The sequence below is a fragment of the Leptonotus elevatus genome, chromosome 8 (assembly GCF_054856555.1).
Source record: "Leptonotus elevatus isolate MCC_2025b chromosome 8, RoL_Lele_1.0, whole genome shotgun sequence".
In the NCBI taxonomy this organism is placed as follows: Eukaryota; Metazoa; Chordata; class Actinopteri; order Syngnathiformes; family Syngnathidae; genus Leptonotus; species Leptonotus elevatus.
In genome coordinates, this window is record NC_141246.1 from 18,950,415 (window position 1) to 18,964,718 (window position 14,304).

The 14,304-nt window shown below is 39.3% G+C and overlaps 1 protein-coding gene across 2 annotated transcripts; it reads right to left on the reverse strand.

The window, feature by feature from the left end:
* Positions 1 to 1,813: 1,813 nt before the first annotated feature.
* On the reverse strand, positions 1,814 to 6,840 carry fgf8b (fibroblast growth factor 8b). 2 transcript variants are annotated; one of them, XM_086082600.1, is made up of 5 exons: positions 6,315 to 6,840; positions 6,194 to 6,230; positions 5,534 to 5,714; positions 3,883 to 3,989; positions 1,814 to 2,120 (listed from the first exon to the last, which is right to left on the reverse strand). In XM_086082600.1, the coding sequence occupies exons 1-5, from the start codon at positions 6,371 to 6,373 to the stop codon at positions 1,833 to 1,835; spliced, it is 672 nt and encodes a 223-aa protein (XP_085938726.1). In that variant the 5' UTR covers positions 6,374 to 6,840; the 3' UTR covers positions 1,814 to 1,832. The 2 variants fall into 2 exon arrangements, with proteins under 2 accessions (XP_085938726.1, XP_085938725.1); XM_086082599.1 differs by having other exon boundaries at positions 1,814 to 2,123.
* Between the last annotated feature and the right edge of the window lie 7,464 nt (positions 6,841 to 14,304).

The following is a 14,304-nucleotide window of genomic DNA, read 5'->3' on the forward strand; positions in this document are numbered from 1 at the left end:
CCATACAGCCAGCAAGTAAACAAAGTGGCTTGATCATGTTATATTCGGTTTGGTTGCGGTGAATTCAAAATCTATGAAATACTCGGTTGATATGATTCAAGTAACATGTCTATTATATTGTTTAATACGACACATTAAAATTGGTCTCATTCACTTTAAACCCATTGACCTCTCTAACAGCGATCTAACAATAACCAACATTCTCTATTGTTCAGCATTTTTTTTTTGCATATGTGATGAATTGCTATTTACTATTGCTTAACATAATTGTATGCTTGTTTAATCTGATTGTTTGTGCAGATGTATTGTTCCACTAAGACCACACAGCCGTCGTCAATTCCCGAGAAAGCTTGAGGACATTCCAGTCTTCTCAAGCAGCAGCAAACAAATTGACCATCCAGCTCATGCCTTGTGAGAGCGAGCATGCAGCCAGGGTCTTCTTCCTCCCCTGTCGTTTGGCCTCTGACGGTCATGCTCAACTGCTTGTGGGAAGAGGTTTCCTTTTTCTGCCTCCCTTTCACTCCCGAATGCCTCTTCCCAGCCATTCCCCCTCTTTCAGTCCATGCCACATTTCGCCACACAGGCCCTGATGTTTTTTTTCTGCGCCCAGCATCCCCTCCAACCCCTCCCTGTGTGACTGGCTTCTTTTTGATAACTGACCCCTCCTCGTGTTATTATTCGAACCCACTATTGTATAACATGCCCTTTTATATGAGCTTTGACAAAGGCCCATTTGATCAGAGGGTTACGGTGCGCGATCGTGAGAAATGCAACTACATGGTGGTAACCTTTGTTTGGGCCAAAATGGTGGGCTGACCTCATCGCTTTTAATGCGTAGCTCCAGCCATTCAGGTCCAAGTCTCACTTGCTGAGCACATTCAACTCTGTGGCCTGTCACAGATATTGCCCCTCAGTTATCTGGGTCTCCAACGTGAAGGGGGGGGGGGGGGGGGGGGGACAACAGTTTTTTTTCCTTCTTTTTATTTTAAGGGGGTGGTGGGCAAATGTTCACTTGATTCCAAAACCATCCCCCCCGAAAAGCCAAGATGCTTTGGATTCTTTAGTGGTTTTAATATACACTCTACAATAAATATCGATTTGATGTCATTTACATTTTTACAGGAAAAATATATTCATAGATGTTGAAAAATTCCAAAATGACCTCCTCAAGCAAATTAGATGTCAACTGAAAACAGAGATAGCTGCCTTGTTTAGCTTCATTGTACTTTAAAGTGGAAGTCAATCTTAAACATTTCTTGACAATAATATGATATATGTGACCTCACTAGTCTAAACATGACATTCGGAATAATATTACATTTGTATAATAAGAGTTATGAAGCAAAATTCAGCCATTTTTATCTATATCAGGGGGCGGCCATTTTGCCACTTGCTGTCGACTGAAGATGACAGCAATGTTGCTCAGGGCTCAGGCAACGACCAATGATTGGTTGTTACCTGAGACTTGAGCAATGGCAGCCCTATGAGATGGATTTTGCTTCTTAACTCGTATATATATATATATATATATATATACATGCATACAACATATTATTGTCCCCCAAAATTTTGGGGGGTTGACTTCCCCTTTAAACATTCTTAATCGCTGAACTTCTAACCAAGCAATATCTTCCTATTAATCCAAACAAACATTGTCTCACTAAATTGGAAATAATGCATATTAGACAGTCAATGTGTACATAAAATCCAGAGCGCAGGATGACATAATGAGTCCACGAAAAGTGGCATTTGACTGTGAAAAGTGAATTGTCCCCCCCCCCCCTCCTCCTAGTGTAAGATTGTCCATGATGATTTGTCCACATTGTCGGCCCTCAGCGGCCCACTGCTCGCTGCTGATGGGAATGTTTAGTCCGCTTGCTTAAAGGAAGAACAGAGAGCGGCAGGACATCAAATGGTCTTCTCTCGCTCAGCAAGTGCCCGCGAGGTAGCCGCTTCATGAAGTGGGCCTCTCTCTGGTGCTGCTTGGTCTTTGAGGCCTTCCGTGGACGGCCCTTGCGTGTGAAAGCCATGAACCAGCCCTCATATTTGGCGTTCTGGAGCGCTGTGTAGTTATTTTCCAGAACTATCTCGGTAAAGATACAATCTTTGCCTCTTCCCTTCTTCTGGGGGAAAAAAAGGAGAAAAGTTGCATGATGCAGATGTATTTTGACACTCAGAAAGTGGAAACATTTATTCCATTTTACAATGAAAAAGCTTTAAAATTGTCCACAGATGCCGCATGATGGTGGGAAAGCACTGCTTTTGTCTAAATAAAGCTCCTCAACTAACATTGACATTAGTTCCTTGGCAACAAGATGACACAAGATGGTGCCAAATAAATAGATATTTTTTTTATCTGCGACTTACGAATATGCGTGGGAACATTTACTGTATTTACTGTGTACGTGTCCTATATACTTTACATTCAATACAGAGTATTGTGGGCGTGGCTGGAATATGCAAATGTTTTCCTTCTGCCCAGGACTGGACTGGCACAAATAATCGGGCCTGGCATTTTTACTTAGGCCCGCCGGTACCAGCCCGATTGCCGACCACCCTTGGCTGCCACATAGCTCTACCACTGATGTTTATTGGTTCAATTTGCACTCTATATTGTAAATGGATGGATGGGCTGCACCTTCTAAACTGTGGGCCGGTCCCCCAGGGTAAAATGGAGGAAAATAATAATTGAATAGCACCACATTGGCCCCAAAAGACACCGGCTCACCGGGCATCTGCCCTGAATGCCAGATGGCCAGTCCAGCCCCGCTTCTGCCTATCATAACTAACTCAGTTATGATTGAGCCTGAGAAAAAAAGTTCTGGGCAAACATTTGCAGACATGTGACGTGGTTCAAATTATTGTGCATAACTTTATTGCAAAAACAAATGTGTTGTAACTCTTGAAAAAAAAATCTGTCATATTTTGATCATTATCCATAAAGATCACATTGAATCAGCATAAGAGCACCTTAAAGTGGAAGTCAACCCCAAAAAATTTTTCACGATAATATGTTAAACCTTTGCGCTCGCACGAGTCTAAACACAGTATTCTGATTAATATTGCATTTGTAGAATATGAATTAAGCAGCAAAATCCACCTGTTTTTATCCATCTCAGGGTGCGGCCATTTTGACATTGCTGTCAACTGAAAATGACATCAAACTTCTAGGGCTCTGATAACAACTACCAACCGGAGCTCAGCTTGCAAACATTGCATGACCAAATGTCCCATGACCAAACTCAGACAACAGATGAGGCCTGATTGGTCGTTACCTAAGGCCTGAGTAACTGTAATGTCATTTTCAGTTGACAGCAAGTGGCAAAATGGCCGCCCCCTGAGATGGATGAAGCCAGGTTGATTTTGCTGCTTGATTTATTCTCCACAAATGCAATATTAATCAGGATACCGTGTTTAGACTAGTGGGACTCCATACAACAAATTGTGAAGAACATTTCGGGGTTGATTTCCTCTTTAAGCATTCAAAGTCACACTGCACTGTTCCATGAATAAAACAAGTCTTCATGTATCCCTGACGCCACTAGAATAGTTTCTCCTTTTAAAGCATTGGTTAGGTGTGGCTAAAATACAGCTTTGCGCATGACTGCAAGTTTTTGGAAGATTCTGCATTGTGTTTGTCTCCAGAGATATAGCAGCGGCTTCAAATACCTGCTTGCTGCTCATCAGTGGCTTTTTAACAGCTGCTCTCCTAAAACTTTCCTTACTACGCCTTTATCGGAACAAACCCGTTTGCTGTCTGAGTCAGACAGCAAATGATTTAACAGGACTAAGATTTTCTTCTTTTGTTAATCCGTTCAACTATTTCACACTTTTCGTCCCAAATGTGTTTGAGCCATTTCCAAACTCACGGTGCCGCCTTACCTTTCCAATCAGCTTCCCTCGCTTATTCATGCATATGTAGTATCCACTCTTCACCCCTCTGATCCGCACACGACTCCCGAAGGAGTCTGTCTCCACCTCCAGCTTAGCTGCACAGGCAAACACAAGCCAAATTATGAGAAGACGTGGCACGAGCAATAATATTACTGCTTTTCTCTGAATAAACTCTAAAAGCACAATGGAGGATGTCATGAATCACTTCACTAAGAGATACTTGACTCATTTAGCCTTCAAAAGTTCTTGTCTGTAATTAATTTCATAACTTCATTATTTTTCATGTACAATTAATATCTTTATCAACGCAATTTGCCACCTGCTGTTGACTGAAAATGACATCACGTGTGCTCAGTGCTCAGGTAACAACCAATCATGGCTCAGTTTGCAAACATCATATGACCAAACACAGAAAACAGTTGAGCCGTGATTGGTCGTTACTTGAGCTCTGAGCACCTGTGATGTCATTTTCAGTCGATAGCAAGTGGGATTTTTTTTTTTTTAAATACGACACTTTTTATTCCTGAAAATGGCTAAATGATTCAAGTATCCCTTTGAAGGGCATTCACTGCATGAGAACTCTTTAAAACACGCTGTCCAATGAACCAGAATTGCAAAGATGACACATATGCGTTCCCTCTTTTAGGATGCCGCAGGGTGAGTAAATACAGTGCCGTGATGCACTTCAAATGAGGGAGGAAACAAAGCGCCGCTGGCCACCTGGGCCACTTACAAAAGTGACATTATAGGTGTGTGTGAGAACTAGAATGTGAGTAGAGAAATCCAAAAGATAAAAGACTACATGAAACAAAGAGACGAATACACTGAACTCAAAAAGCAATACAACTGATCGATATAATGAGCCTCCAAAAAGCAGACATTGGATGGATGGAGGCTGTGGTGGAAAAACAACCCAACCCGCTTGGGGTCAAGACTTTTGCAACGTATAATATTCCTGTCAACAATAGTCTGCCCCCAGTCCACAAGCACATAAAATAACTTGACGCTTAACTTCAAGCTTCTGTTGTAATCACTCACTTGTCCTCCTATGCCTAATGTTCTTCTAGACTAGAGGCAGCCAAAACCGACACTAATAAAAGTGCTTTTCACCACATACACTTTGCACACTGTTGATTTTCAACCACAGTGTTCCTGAGATTCTGTTAAAAATGGTGAATTAACTTTTAAAAGCCCTGCAAGATTTTACATCATCATTTCAGGTCTGTAGGCTTCAATTTAATAATAGTTACCAAGGTCAATTTTACAGGCATATTTTATTCAAATATATGAAGCTTTTGATGAAATGGCACATACACTGACTGGCCACTGCAGTTTACACCTGGCAACGTGTTTGTTATAGTGTTTTTTTGTTCTGTTTTTTTCCACCATCGCATTTTTAACATGTTTACTTTGTTCCCCTCTCTCATGTACAGCGAAGGAAACCAAAAGTTAATTACTAACTCTGTTAAACTTATAACAGGTCTATCACTATCATGGACATGTTCATGCTATAACACAAACAAGCATACTATTGCCGTATTCTAAAATACATTTAAATGAATTCTCCATTCGGACGGGCAGTAGTGTTTAGCAGTTGTGAGTTTTTAAAAAATGTTGGGTGCTGTACGTGTGTGCTTACCGTGCGCCGCTCCGTCGTCCCCGTTAGCGTTAATCCTCTTGTTGGACAGCACCTGGACGTGTTTGCCGCTGGTCCGACTGTACAGCTGGTACGTTCGAGTTAACCGGCGGCTCATCCGGTCCGACAGCCGACTCTGCTCGGTGACATGGTGCTTGAAATTAGGAGGAGACTGCACTGTGTTCTGCAGGACAACAGCAAGCACACGCGTTGATTTCATTTGAATCATTTCAGCGACTGCGGAGAACCACACTATTGGAATAGTTTTAAACGATTAATTTAATTTGATTTTATTTGACAGTGGCGTTTGCGGCTCTTTTAAGGATCCGTTCGGGGACCCTCGGGGATGACAATTCCCCTGTTCGTTATTTTCCTTTACCAGCAGTGATCTTTCACCCCCTTCTTGACTCCCCCGCCCTCAATACAGCCGTCCACATATGTTTTAACAATCACCTGTCAAAGTGGGATCTTGCCACTTTTCAAGATGTTTGAATTTTTGCCAATTGCCGAAGCCCTCCTAATAAAATGTTTTCATTATTATTGCAGCCCACTGCAGACGTGTGCAGACGCGCAATGTTCACATACCTACCTTTTTATTTTTACGCATTGAATCCTATATTAGAGCTGTTATTAAGAGGTTTTAGTGAGAGAGAAAAAAGTTACCTGTGCGTAAAAGCAAAGCGCTGTGAAGTGGAGTAACCTGTTGGAAAAAAAGAATGAAAATATTTTATTTTAATGAATTAATCCACACATGCATTCGTAAAAAAAATATTTTTGTACTTACAGATAACCAAACCTCGATGCCCTCAGCCTCATCTTGTAGTAATTCAAATATTGATTCATGAATACTCCACTGATTCGCTGCTAAAACGTCTCAAAAATTAAGTCCCCCCTGCTTCTGAATCCTCACAGCTTTAAGCACGACTTGTTTGGTTGGAATTAATAGCTCCAAAAATTCCTCAGACGTGTCCCTTGTAGGTGAAGGTCTGGCAGCTCCATTTCATTAAACTCAAAAAAAAAAAAAATCCAAAGTGACAATCCAAAATGAAAGTCCGGCATGAGCGCTGCTGTTCACATGACACCTGTGGATTAATCGTTCTTAAAAAGTTGTCCAAAAAGTTAATTAATTTATATTGAAATCCTCATCAATTTGTTGTGAGTTCTGTAGCGTGAACGTTAACGCACGGAACCTTACGCACCAGAAATACGCACAGTAAACATTATAAGATGGCAAATCCACACCACTAAACAAATTCTCGGTGTTTGTTGTTCAGATAATAAAAGCCCAATGTCCCTCTCCACTCGCGCGTGTACCCTCTCCAGTCCAGAAGCAGCATGTGCCTCCCTCCAACATTTAAATAGCTAAACTTGCGGGAAAGTCAACATCCTCAACGAGAGCAGGCGGGGCTTTCAAGCTGGAGCACATTTGAAACCGAATACTTGTTTAAAATCTTTACATGCACCTAGCAGCGAGGTGAGAAGTGAACCATTGAGTTTATTTGTGGCTTCACATGCAACCGCATGGCATGTAGCACGAGTGCCCCCTTTCCCAGACCACAAACCACAGCATGTCAATGACAATCGAGTGTATCTTCATCCACATCGCAATTGTTTTTCTATTAGCACAAATGTCCACATGGAAAACTTTCCTGGCATGTACTTAAGAACATCTCCAGTTACATTAACATATTCCCTGTCTGCAGGTTAGAGGTGCTTGCCGATCCCACAGGGCAGACCTCGATGTACTTTTTCATCCTACATATGTAAGTAATATGTATTCCATGTGAACACATGACACAAAATGGTTTTCACATGACATATAGCTGCATGGATACAAATGAGCTTTCTACAATCCTGGTTTGATTTTCAGAAGTTTGCGCAGGGCCTGCTGTGCTTTTCTTTCGGTCTTTGTGCATCGAAAGCATGCAATTACATTTACCTGTTTGCTCAACGGTGACAAAGACACGGAGGGGCCTCCTGCAGAGGGATACAACGGTTCCACTTTTGTGCGGACTCTGCTGGAAGCTGGACTTAATTGTGTGAACTTCCACTGAACAGTTAAACAAGTTTTGAACGGAGGCATGATTTTCACCAATTATATATGTTTTTGGGATCAGTCTCACAATCTTACCATGAATAAACTTTCTAGCAAAGAAATACATATTACATGCATAAACAGATGAATGTTCCCCTTTGAAACAATGAAGTAAATAATGTGCATAATCACGACAAGACACGCTGAACACAGAATTATTTAAAGTGACAGTGTGTGGGATTTAGTGCCTTCTAGTGGTGAACTAATAGAATGCAACAATTTTGCAGCGCGTGCACTACGGTGCCTCGGAGAAACCACACTTTGCAAGCCTACCACCAATTACTACCAATTATTATTGGTAGTAGGCAGGAGCTAGCAGGAACGGCGTGCAAGACTGGCTAGCAAGAACTTGCTGGAGTGGCTAGCGGGAGAAGCTAGCAAAAGCTAGCGAGAGCTAGGGACGGGACTCAGCGACGGTCACCTGCAGGCCCCAGCTGTAGAAGGTAAGCAGCGGTCAACCCATTGGGTCTGACACTAGCTATACACACTACCAAGGCTAAATACGTTCACAAAATTGTCCTCTGGGTATCCGTAGCAAAAATATTTTCTGGATATTACTGAAATTAGTAGTGGATTAAAAAAAGAAAATAATTATTAGTTCACCACTAGATGGCACTAAATCCTACACACTGACCTTTTAAAACACCGTCCACCTCACATCTCCATATCTTTATTTAAAGTCTCCATATTCACTTTACCAAAGGTTTACCTTAAACTGGCTAAATGAGCCATAGCACATTGTATGACCCTTGCTTTTGCTTCATAAATGCAGCCCCGTTTTTCACACACACACAGAGCAGCTGTGTAAGAGTAACATTTAAAATATACATTATAATGTGAGTTGAAGCTGTCATGTAGTCATAAATCAGTCATTCTAACCATTTAGGGGGTGAAAATGGACCTGCCTCATTAGTTCCAGCGGGACACTGGAACAATGGATTTTGACACCTGGAACAATTCAGCACCTTGTTCAGCTTTGAGCTGACCCCCCCTCAAGCAATCCATCCACATGCTTGATAAGTCATCATAACATCAAGTTAGGTTAGATTATGCAGCAGTACCTTCAACAAAGTCCTCTTGTTGAAATATGACTTTACCGTATTAAAATTTGCAATCAGTGAAATGTAAAAAATGACCTCTCTCCAAATATGCCAGTTTTTGTCTTTCTTTTAGATTGACTACTTTACAGTAAGTACCCAGAAAGATTTTGTAGAAAAAAATGACTTATTACAATGTTGAGATGATTGTTGGATTTTTGTTCTTCCTCACACAATTCTTGTTGATGTAAGTCAACCATTTTGTCTCTACTAGAGAGTTTACAAAGCTGAAAAGCATAGTCTATTTGTTTGTGTTTCACCTTGTTTAGAACTTCATTACAAGATAATAATATACAATTGTTCAATTGTATGTACATGCTGAGAAATGCTTTTAACAAGCCCAAAATGCTTAAAAGAACATTTTAGACTATGCTGTTAAATAAATCAAAGCACATCACTTTTTTTCAAGTTTGCTGTCCATGACCTCGACTGTAATGTCCAATATTTGGGAACTGATGCACGTTTTGTAATAGATCAAACCTGAAGCTGAAAAAACAAACAAACATTTCATTTATTAAAACTTATGTTATGAGAATTAAGTATTAACAGTAGAGACATCCAAAAAGCGGAACAGCAGTTTTGTTTAGTTTTTGACTTTTTGTAGTTTTTAGTAGTCTTTGAGTCTCTAGAAAAGCACTATACAAATAAAAATGTGTTATTATTATTTGTTCATGAGACACCAATCACCTTCTGCTTTTGTCATTAAAGTTAAGTGAGTCAGTGTTTTATTGTTTTGAGGTTTTAATGTTGACGCATTAATTAATAAATAAATTAATAAAAATAGCTTTTAGTAAAAAGCAAGAAATGTAAAATATATACAGAGTAAATGTTACTTTTTAGTGGAGGTGGGGGGGATGTTTGTGAATACTGAAAAAATTAGGTGGTTTGAATTAAGCAACATAAAAATGAAAGCATAATAATAGAATGGGACATGTCAACAACACCAGATTGTCCCGTCAAATAACACACGTAACTTTAACATCAAACTAGAACGTAGTGGATTGGATTATAATTAGCCAAATAGAATACACTAAACAAGAATAATGTAGAACTAAAAATTCTAAAAAAAAAAAAACTTTAAAAAGTACACTCTAAAAAGAGAATTGTTGACCCCCCCCCCCCCCAAAGAAAATCACTTCAAATGGTAACACACGAATGAATTAAGTTAATTCAAAGTGAATATATTAAATTAATATATTCACTTTGGATTAACTTAATCCAATTTAATTAAGTGATTTTTTTCAAGTTGGTCAACAATTCTCTTTTTAGAGTGTACCTAAAATGTGTTGAATTACAATACATTTAATTTGTTACTCAACCTCTGTTTCTATTTCACTAAAAAAGCAGCTCACAGTAAGATGCAGTACAGTTACAGTGAGTAGTTTTGATATAGCGCTTGTATTGATCTCTCAAATGTAGCGCAGGTGTACCTAATGAAGTGTCCAGCGAGTGTATAAATATATTTGACATACCTAACTGACTTCTGTCTCCTGGGATTCTCTAAAAACCTTCAGCTTCAAGGCCTTTCGGAAAAGTTGAAACCTATCCAAGTTTTGCCACAGATCCCCATTCTTTTCCCCTTTTCTCTCGGCCTTCCCAACGCTGCTTTTCTCATTTGGATCACGTCACTAACGAATACAAGGTACTGTATCAGTGAGTGAGGACAAAGACAGAGATCAGTGGGAGCTGAGAAAAAGGAGAGAAACATTTTGGCAACGATGCACTGCACTGATTCTCCGGGGATGACTGACTGAATGTCTGAGACTGCACTTGAGTAGACTACCATTTAGTGAGAGGTATCATTCCCCTCGCTAATGTGAGACATAAAAGTACACACGCTAAAATGAGGCCAATGGAAAGCAGTCGATACAATAGATGAAGAGAGAAAAACAGTATGAAGGGCGATGGAGGGTGTGGAAACGACCAAATATGGCATATTGACATGAGCGTCACTCCATGGCAGTGACACCCCAAACCCCCGGCCACTATTATTGTGTGGAAAGCTTCTGTTGGAATTATACACTGATGCTTTGCTACATTACGAACTATATAATGAAACTGAAACCACACAAATTACGACACACTTTTCAATTTGTTCATGTACAAATGATATATTGAATTTATTCCTGCAATGAACTCTATTACTGATATTTGAATGTTTTCACTCTCAGAAAATACTGAGCGTTTTGTTGGAAACTGACAATTGAAGTGTTGATTGTATTTTTGGACGGCCCATTGAAATTTAGGAGAAACTACTGATCCTGAATATTTTTTTTTGTAATTAAATGTAATTTCATACGGTGTTCTTGGGAATGTTACCTTTAAAAGTCATTAGTTATAATTACTAATTACTTGATATAAAGAGTAACTGAGTTAGTAATTGAATTACTTCATAATGAAAGTAACTCATTATCAAGTAAAGTAACTATTTTCACTACTTTAAAAAATAAAAAACGTTTTTTTTTTTAGAAGTTTCCAAAAGACATTTCAAATTAGTCGAATGGCCAGCTAATTCTACATAAACATAATTATTTATTGCTTTTAGGAGGTTTAAAAAATAAGAAAATTAAGAAAAAAATAAGAAAATTAAGAAAAAAATAAGAAAATTAAGAAAAAAATAAGAAAATTAAGAAAAAATAAGCAACAGAAGGTTTATTCTGGTTTGAATGTAAACACACTGGCTCCGATTGGCTACTATGACTGCCAATCATGAAGACTTGTGCCTGCTGATGACGTCATGCTACAGGTTTGAAGGGGTAAGGCTTGGTGGCTTTGGCGATCTGGTTGTGGTTTAACAGTAATTTGTAGAAATGTAATGATAACTGCAATATCGTGAATATTGCAATATTAAAATTGCCACAATATCGTCATCGTCATATCACAATATTAAAAGCAGCGCGTCTGTTAAAAAGCCGAGGTTGTATTTCATTTGTGCAGTTCTAGCTCCCTCTGGTGGTAAGTTTATTAGTGCAGTTTAATTTTATTTAGGAATGTTTTGGCCACTGCAGCGGTTGCCACTCCTATAAAACAGTCATATACCAGCTAATATTTTTCAAGGTCTCTGTCAGAAAAAAACATGACTTATTTGCCCGCCTTCAGCTGAACACAAACATTGCGAACTACATACTTTGCACCGCTGAGCACATGACAATACAACTTACTACAATTCTTCAGGGCACTGTCATGAAGTGCAGGAGGGCCTCTGAAGTTAATTCTGAGAAAAATAGAGAACGACCAACCCCAATGACAGTGCCGTTCATCCTTTTTTCACTGCTGTTGAGGGTCACGAGCACGGGTGGGACTTAGCAAGAGACCGACTACACACTGGACTAGTCACCAGTTAGCCATGGGTGATTGCAGGACTGGACTGGCATAAATAATCGGCCCTGGCATTTTAACTTAGGCCTGCCTTTAGCTACCATGTAGCTCTACCGCTGATGTTTATTGGTTCAGTTTGCTCTCTATATTTAAATGGCTTAATGGGCTGCTCCCTCTAAATTGTGGGCCGGTCTCTTGGGGTAAAATGGAGGGGAGGAAAAATAATTGAATAGCACCACATTGGCCCCAAAAGACACCGGCCCACTGGGCATCTGCCCTGTATGCCAGATGGCCAGTCCAGCCCTGGATGATTGTCAATGGGGCATTGAGTGAGAATCAATTTCCCGCTAACCGCAAGTCAGTTTTGAACCATTACATTACTAATGGCCCCACAATGACAGTTAAAAATGGTAATACATTGCTTCATAAAACACTGAATGTACAGTCAGTGGAGGTTTTTTTTTTTTACAATGTGATGGCCATCGGGAGTGTTTTTAAATTCCGGCAAATCTAAGGTCTACCAATCCACAGTCATGCATTTGACAAACATTTTCAGAAAAAAACATTTATTATCTTTGTAAAAAATGTTGACATCTATATCATATATTTCAAGTACACATATATATATATATATATATATATATGTATAAATATATTAGTATATTAGTATATAACAAAGCGCTAAAGGCAAATTGTCAGGCAAGATGTCTGTGTAGCAAGAATAGCCTGGAATGCAATGTGTTAGTTTGGAGTGTGCCTAGAGTGCTAATACTGTATTTTATATGTGGGAACTTGGTACTGAATACAAATATATTTACCATCACACGCCTCCTTCATTAATCTGCACTAAAGGAGCAACTCCACAAGTGACCCATAGATGGAAGGAAGAAACTTGCACATAAAGCTTGGTCAACAGCTTAGTAAAATCATCTAGGAATGTCTTTGAAGAAAACTATTTTCAAGTCGTAATGTTGGATTTAATACATTTTCAATAAGTTTGTATTGATTGTTAATTTTTTTGTTTCTGCTTGTTTGCTATTTTTTAGTAGAAGGGTAATAATTTAACCTATATGCGTTGATCACTTGTCATCAAAGATGGGGTTGACTTGACATTTTATGATCTTTAGTCTTTTTAGACTTGTAAGTCAGTTAAGAATATTACTTCCGCCATGAAGTAGGAAAAATAGTTTCGGGGACTGGAAAAGGATTTCGCTGAATGACAACGCCAGTGACAACCGCAACAGGTTGCTTCAGGCCAACGTCAGGCGAGCGTCACCTCTTTTTTATTGAGAAATTTGATTTCTTTCGTGACCATATGGAATAAAAGTATCCATGACTTTTTTCATTGTAGGCACCTGATTAGAAATTCGACTTTTTTAAGTGGACTAGAACCAGAAGTTTTCCTGTCAAAGCTTCATTGTGGTCATGTCATAAAATAGATGCACAAACGAGACTTAACTGTTTTATTTGAGGGTTTTAGCATAAAATATTAACCACATTAGCTGTCAAATGGGGGATTTACTTTAGAGAATGTAATTGGTTGACGAGCATCCCAAAATGTACACAGTAAAATTGGAAGTGTAAATTTAACTCTCGTAGTATTAAATTGAACACTTTGCCTAAGTTTTTATAGTTCTCACCAGTTCCAAGTTGAATTTACTTTTCCAAAAGTGTAAAAATTTACCTCATTGGTAGAGTGAAGTTACAACACCCATAGTGTTATTATTTAACACATAAAAGTGAACTTTTTACACTTTAGAGTGTTATCTACTTTCACCTATCAGTGTTATTTTTTCACATTATCAGTGTTATTTCTTTAACACTTAAAAGTGTTATTTCCTATCATTTTTTTGGGCGTTAAATTCTCACAGTTTTGCTGTTACTTTTAACCATAAAGTGTTCTATTCGTTCCTTTAATTCCTTTAATTTATCACAATTTTAGTGCTAGCTATGGGAAAGAGTAGTTGTATGTTCAAGTGGTGCAGGACATGTACGAGGACTGTAAGACAGTGGTGAGGTGTGCTGTAGGTGTGAGGGAGGAGTTCAAAGTGGAGTACATCAGGGATCAGTTCTGAGCCCCTTCTTGTTTGCTATGGTAATGGACAGGATGACAGACGAGGTTAGACAGGAATCTCCATGGACTACGATGTTTGCGGATGACATTGTGATCTGTAGTGAGAGCGGGGAACGGGTGGAGGAGAAGTTGGAGGCGTGGAGGTTTGCCCTGGAAAGGAGGGGAACGAAGGTTAGCCGTAGCAAGACAA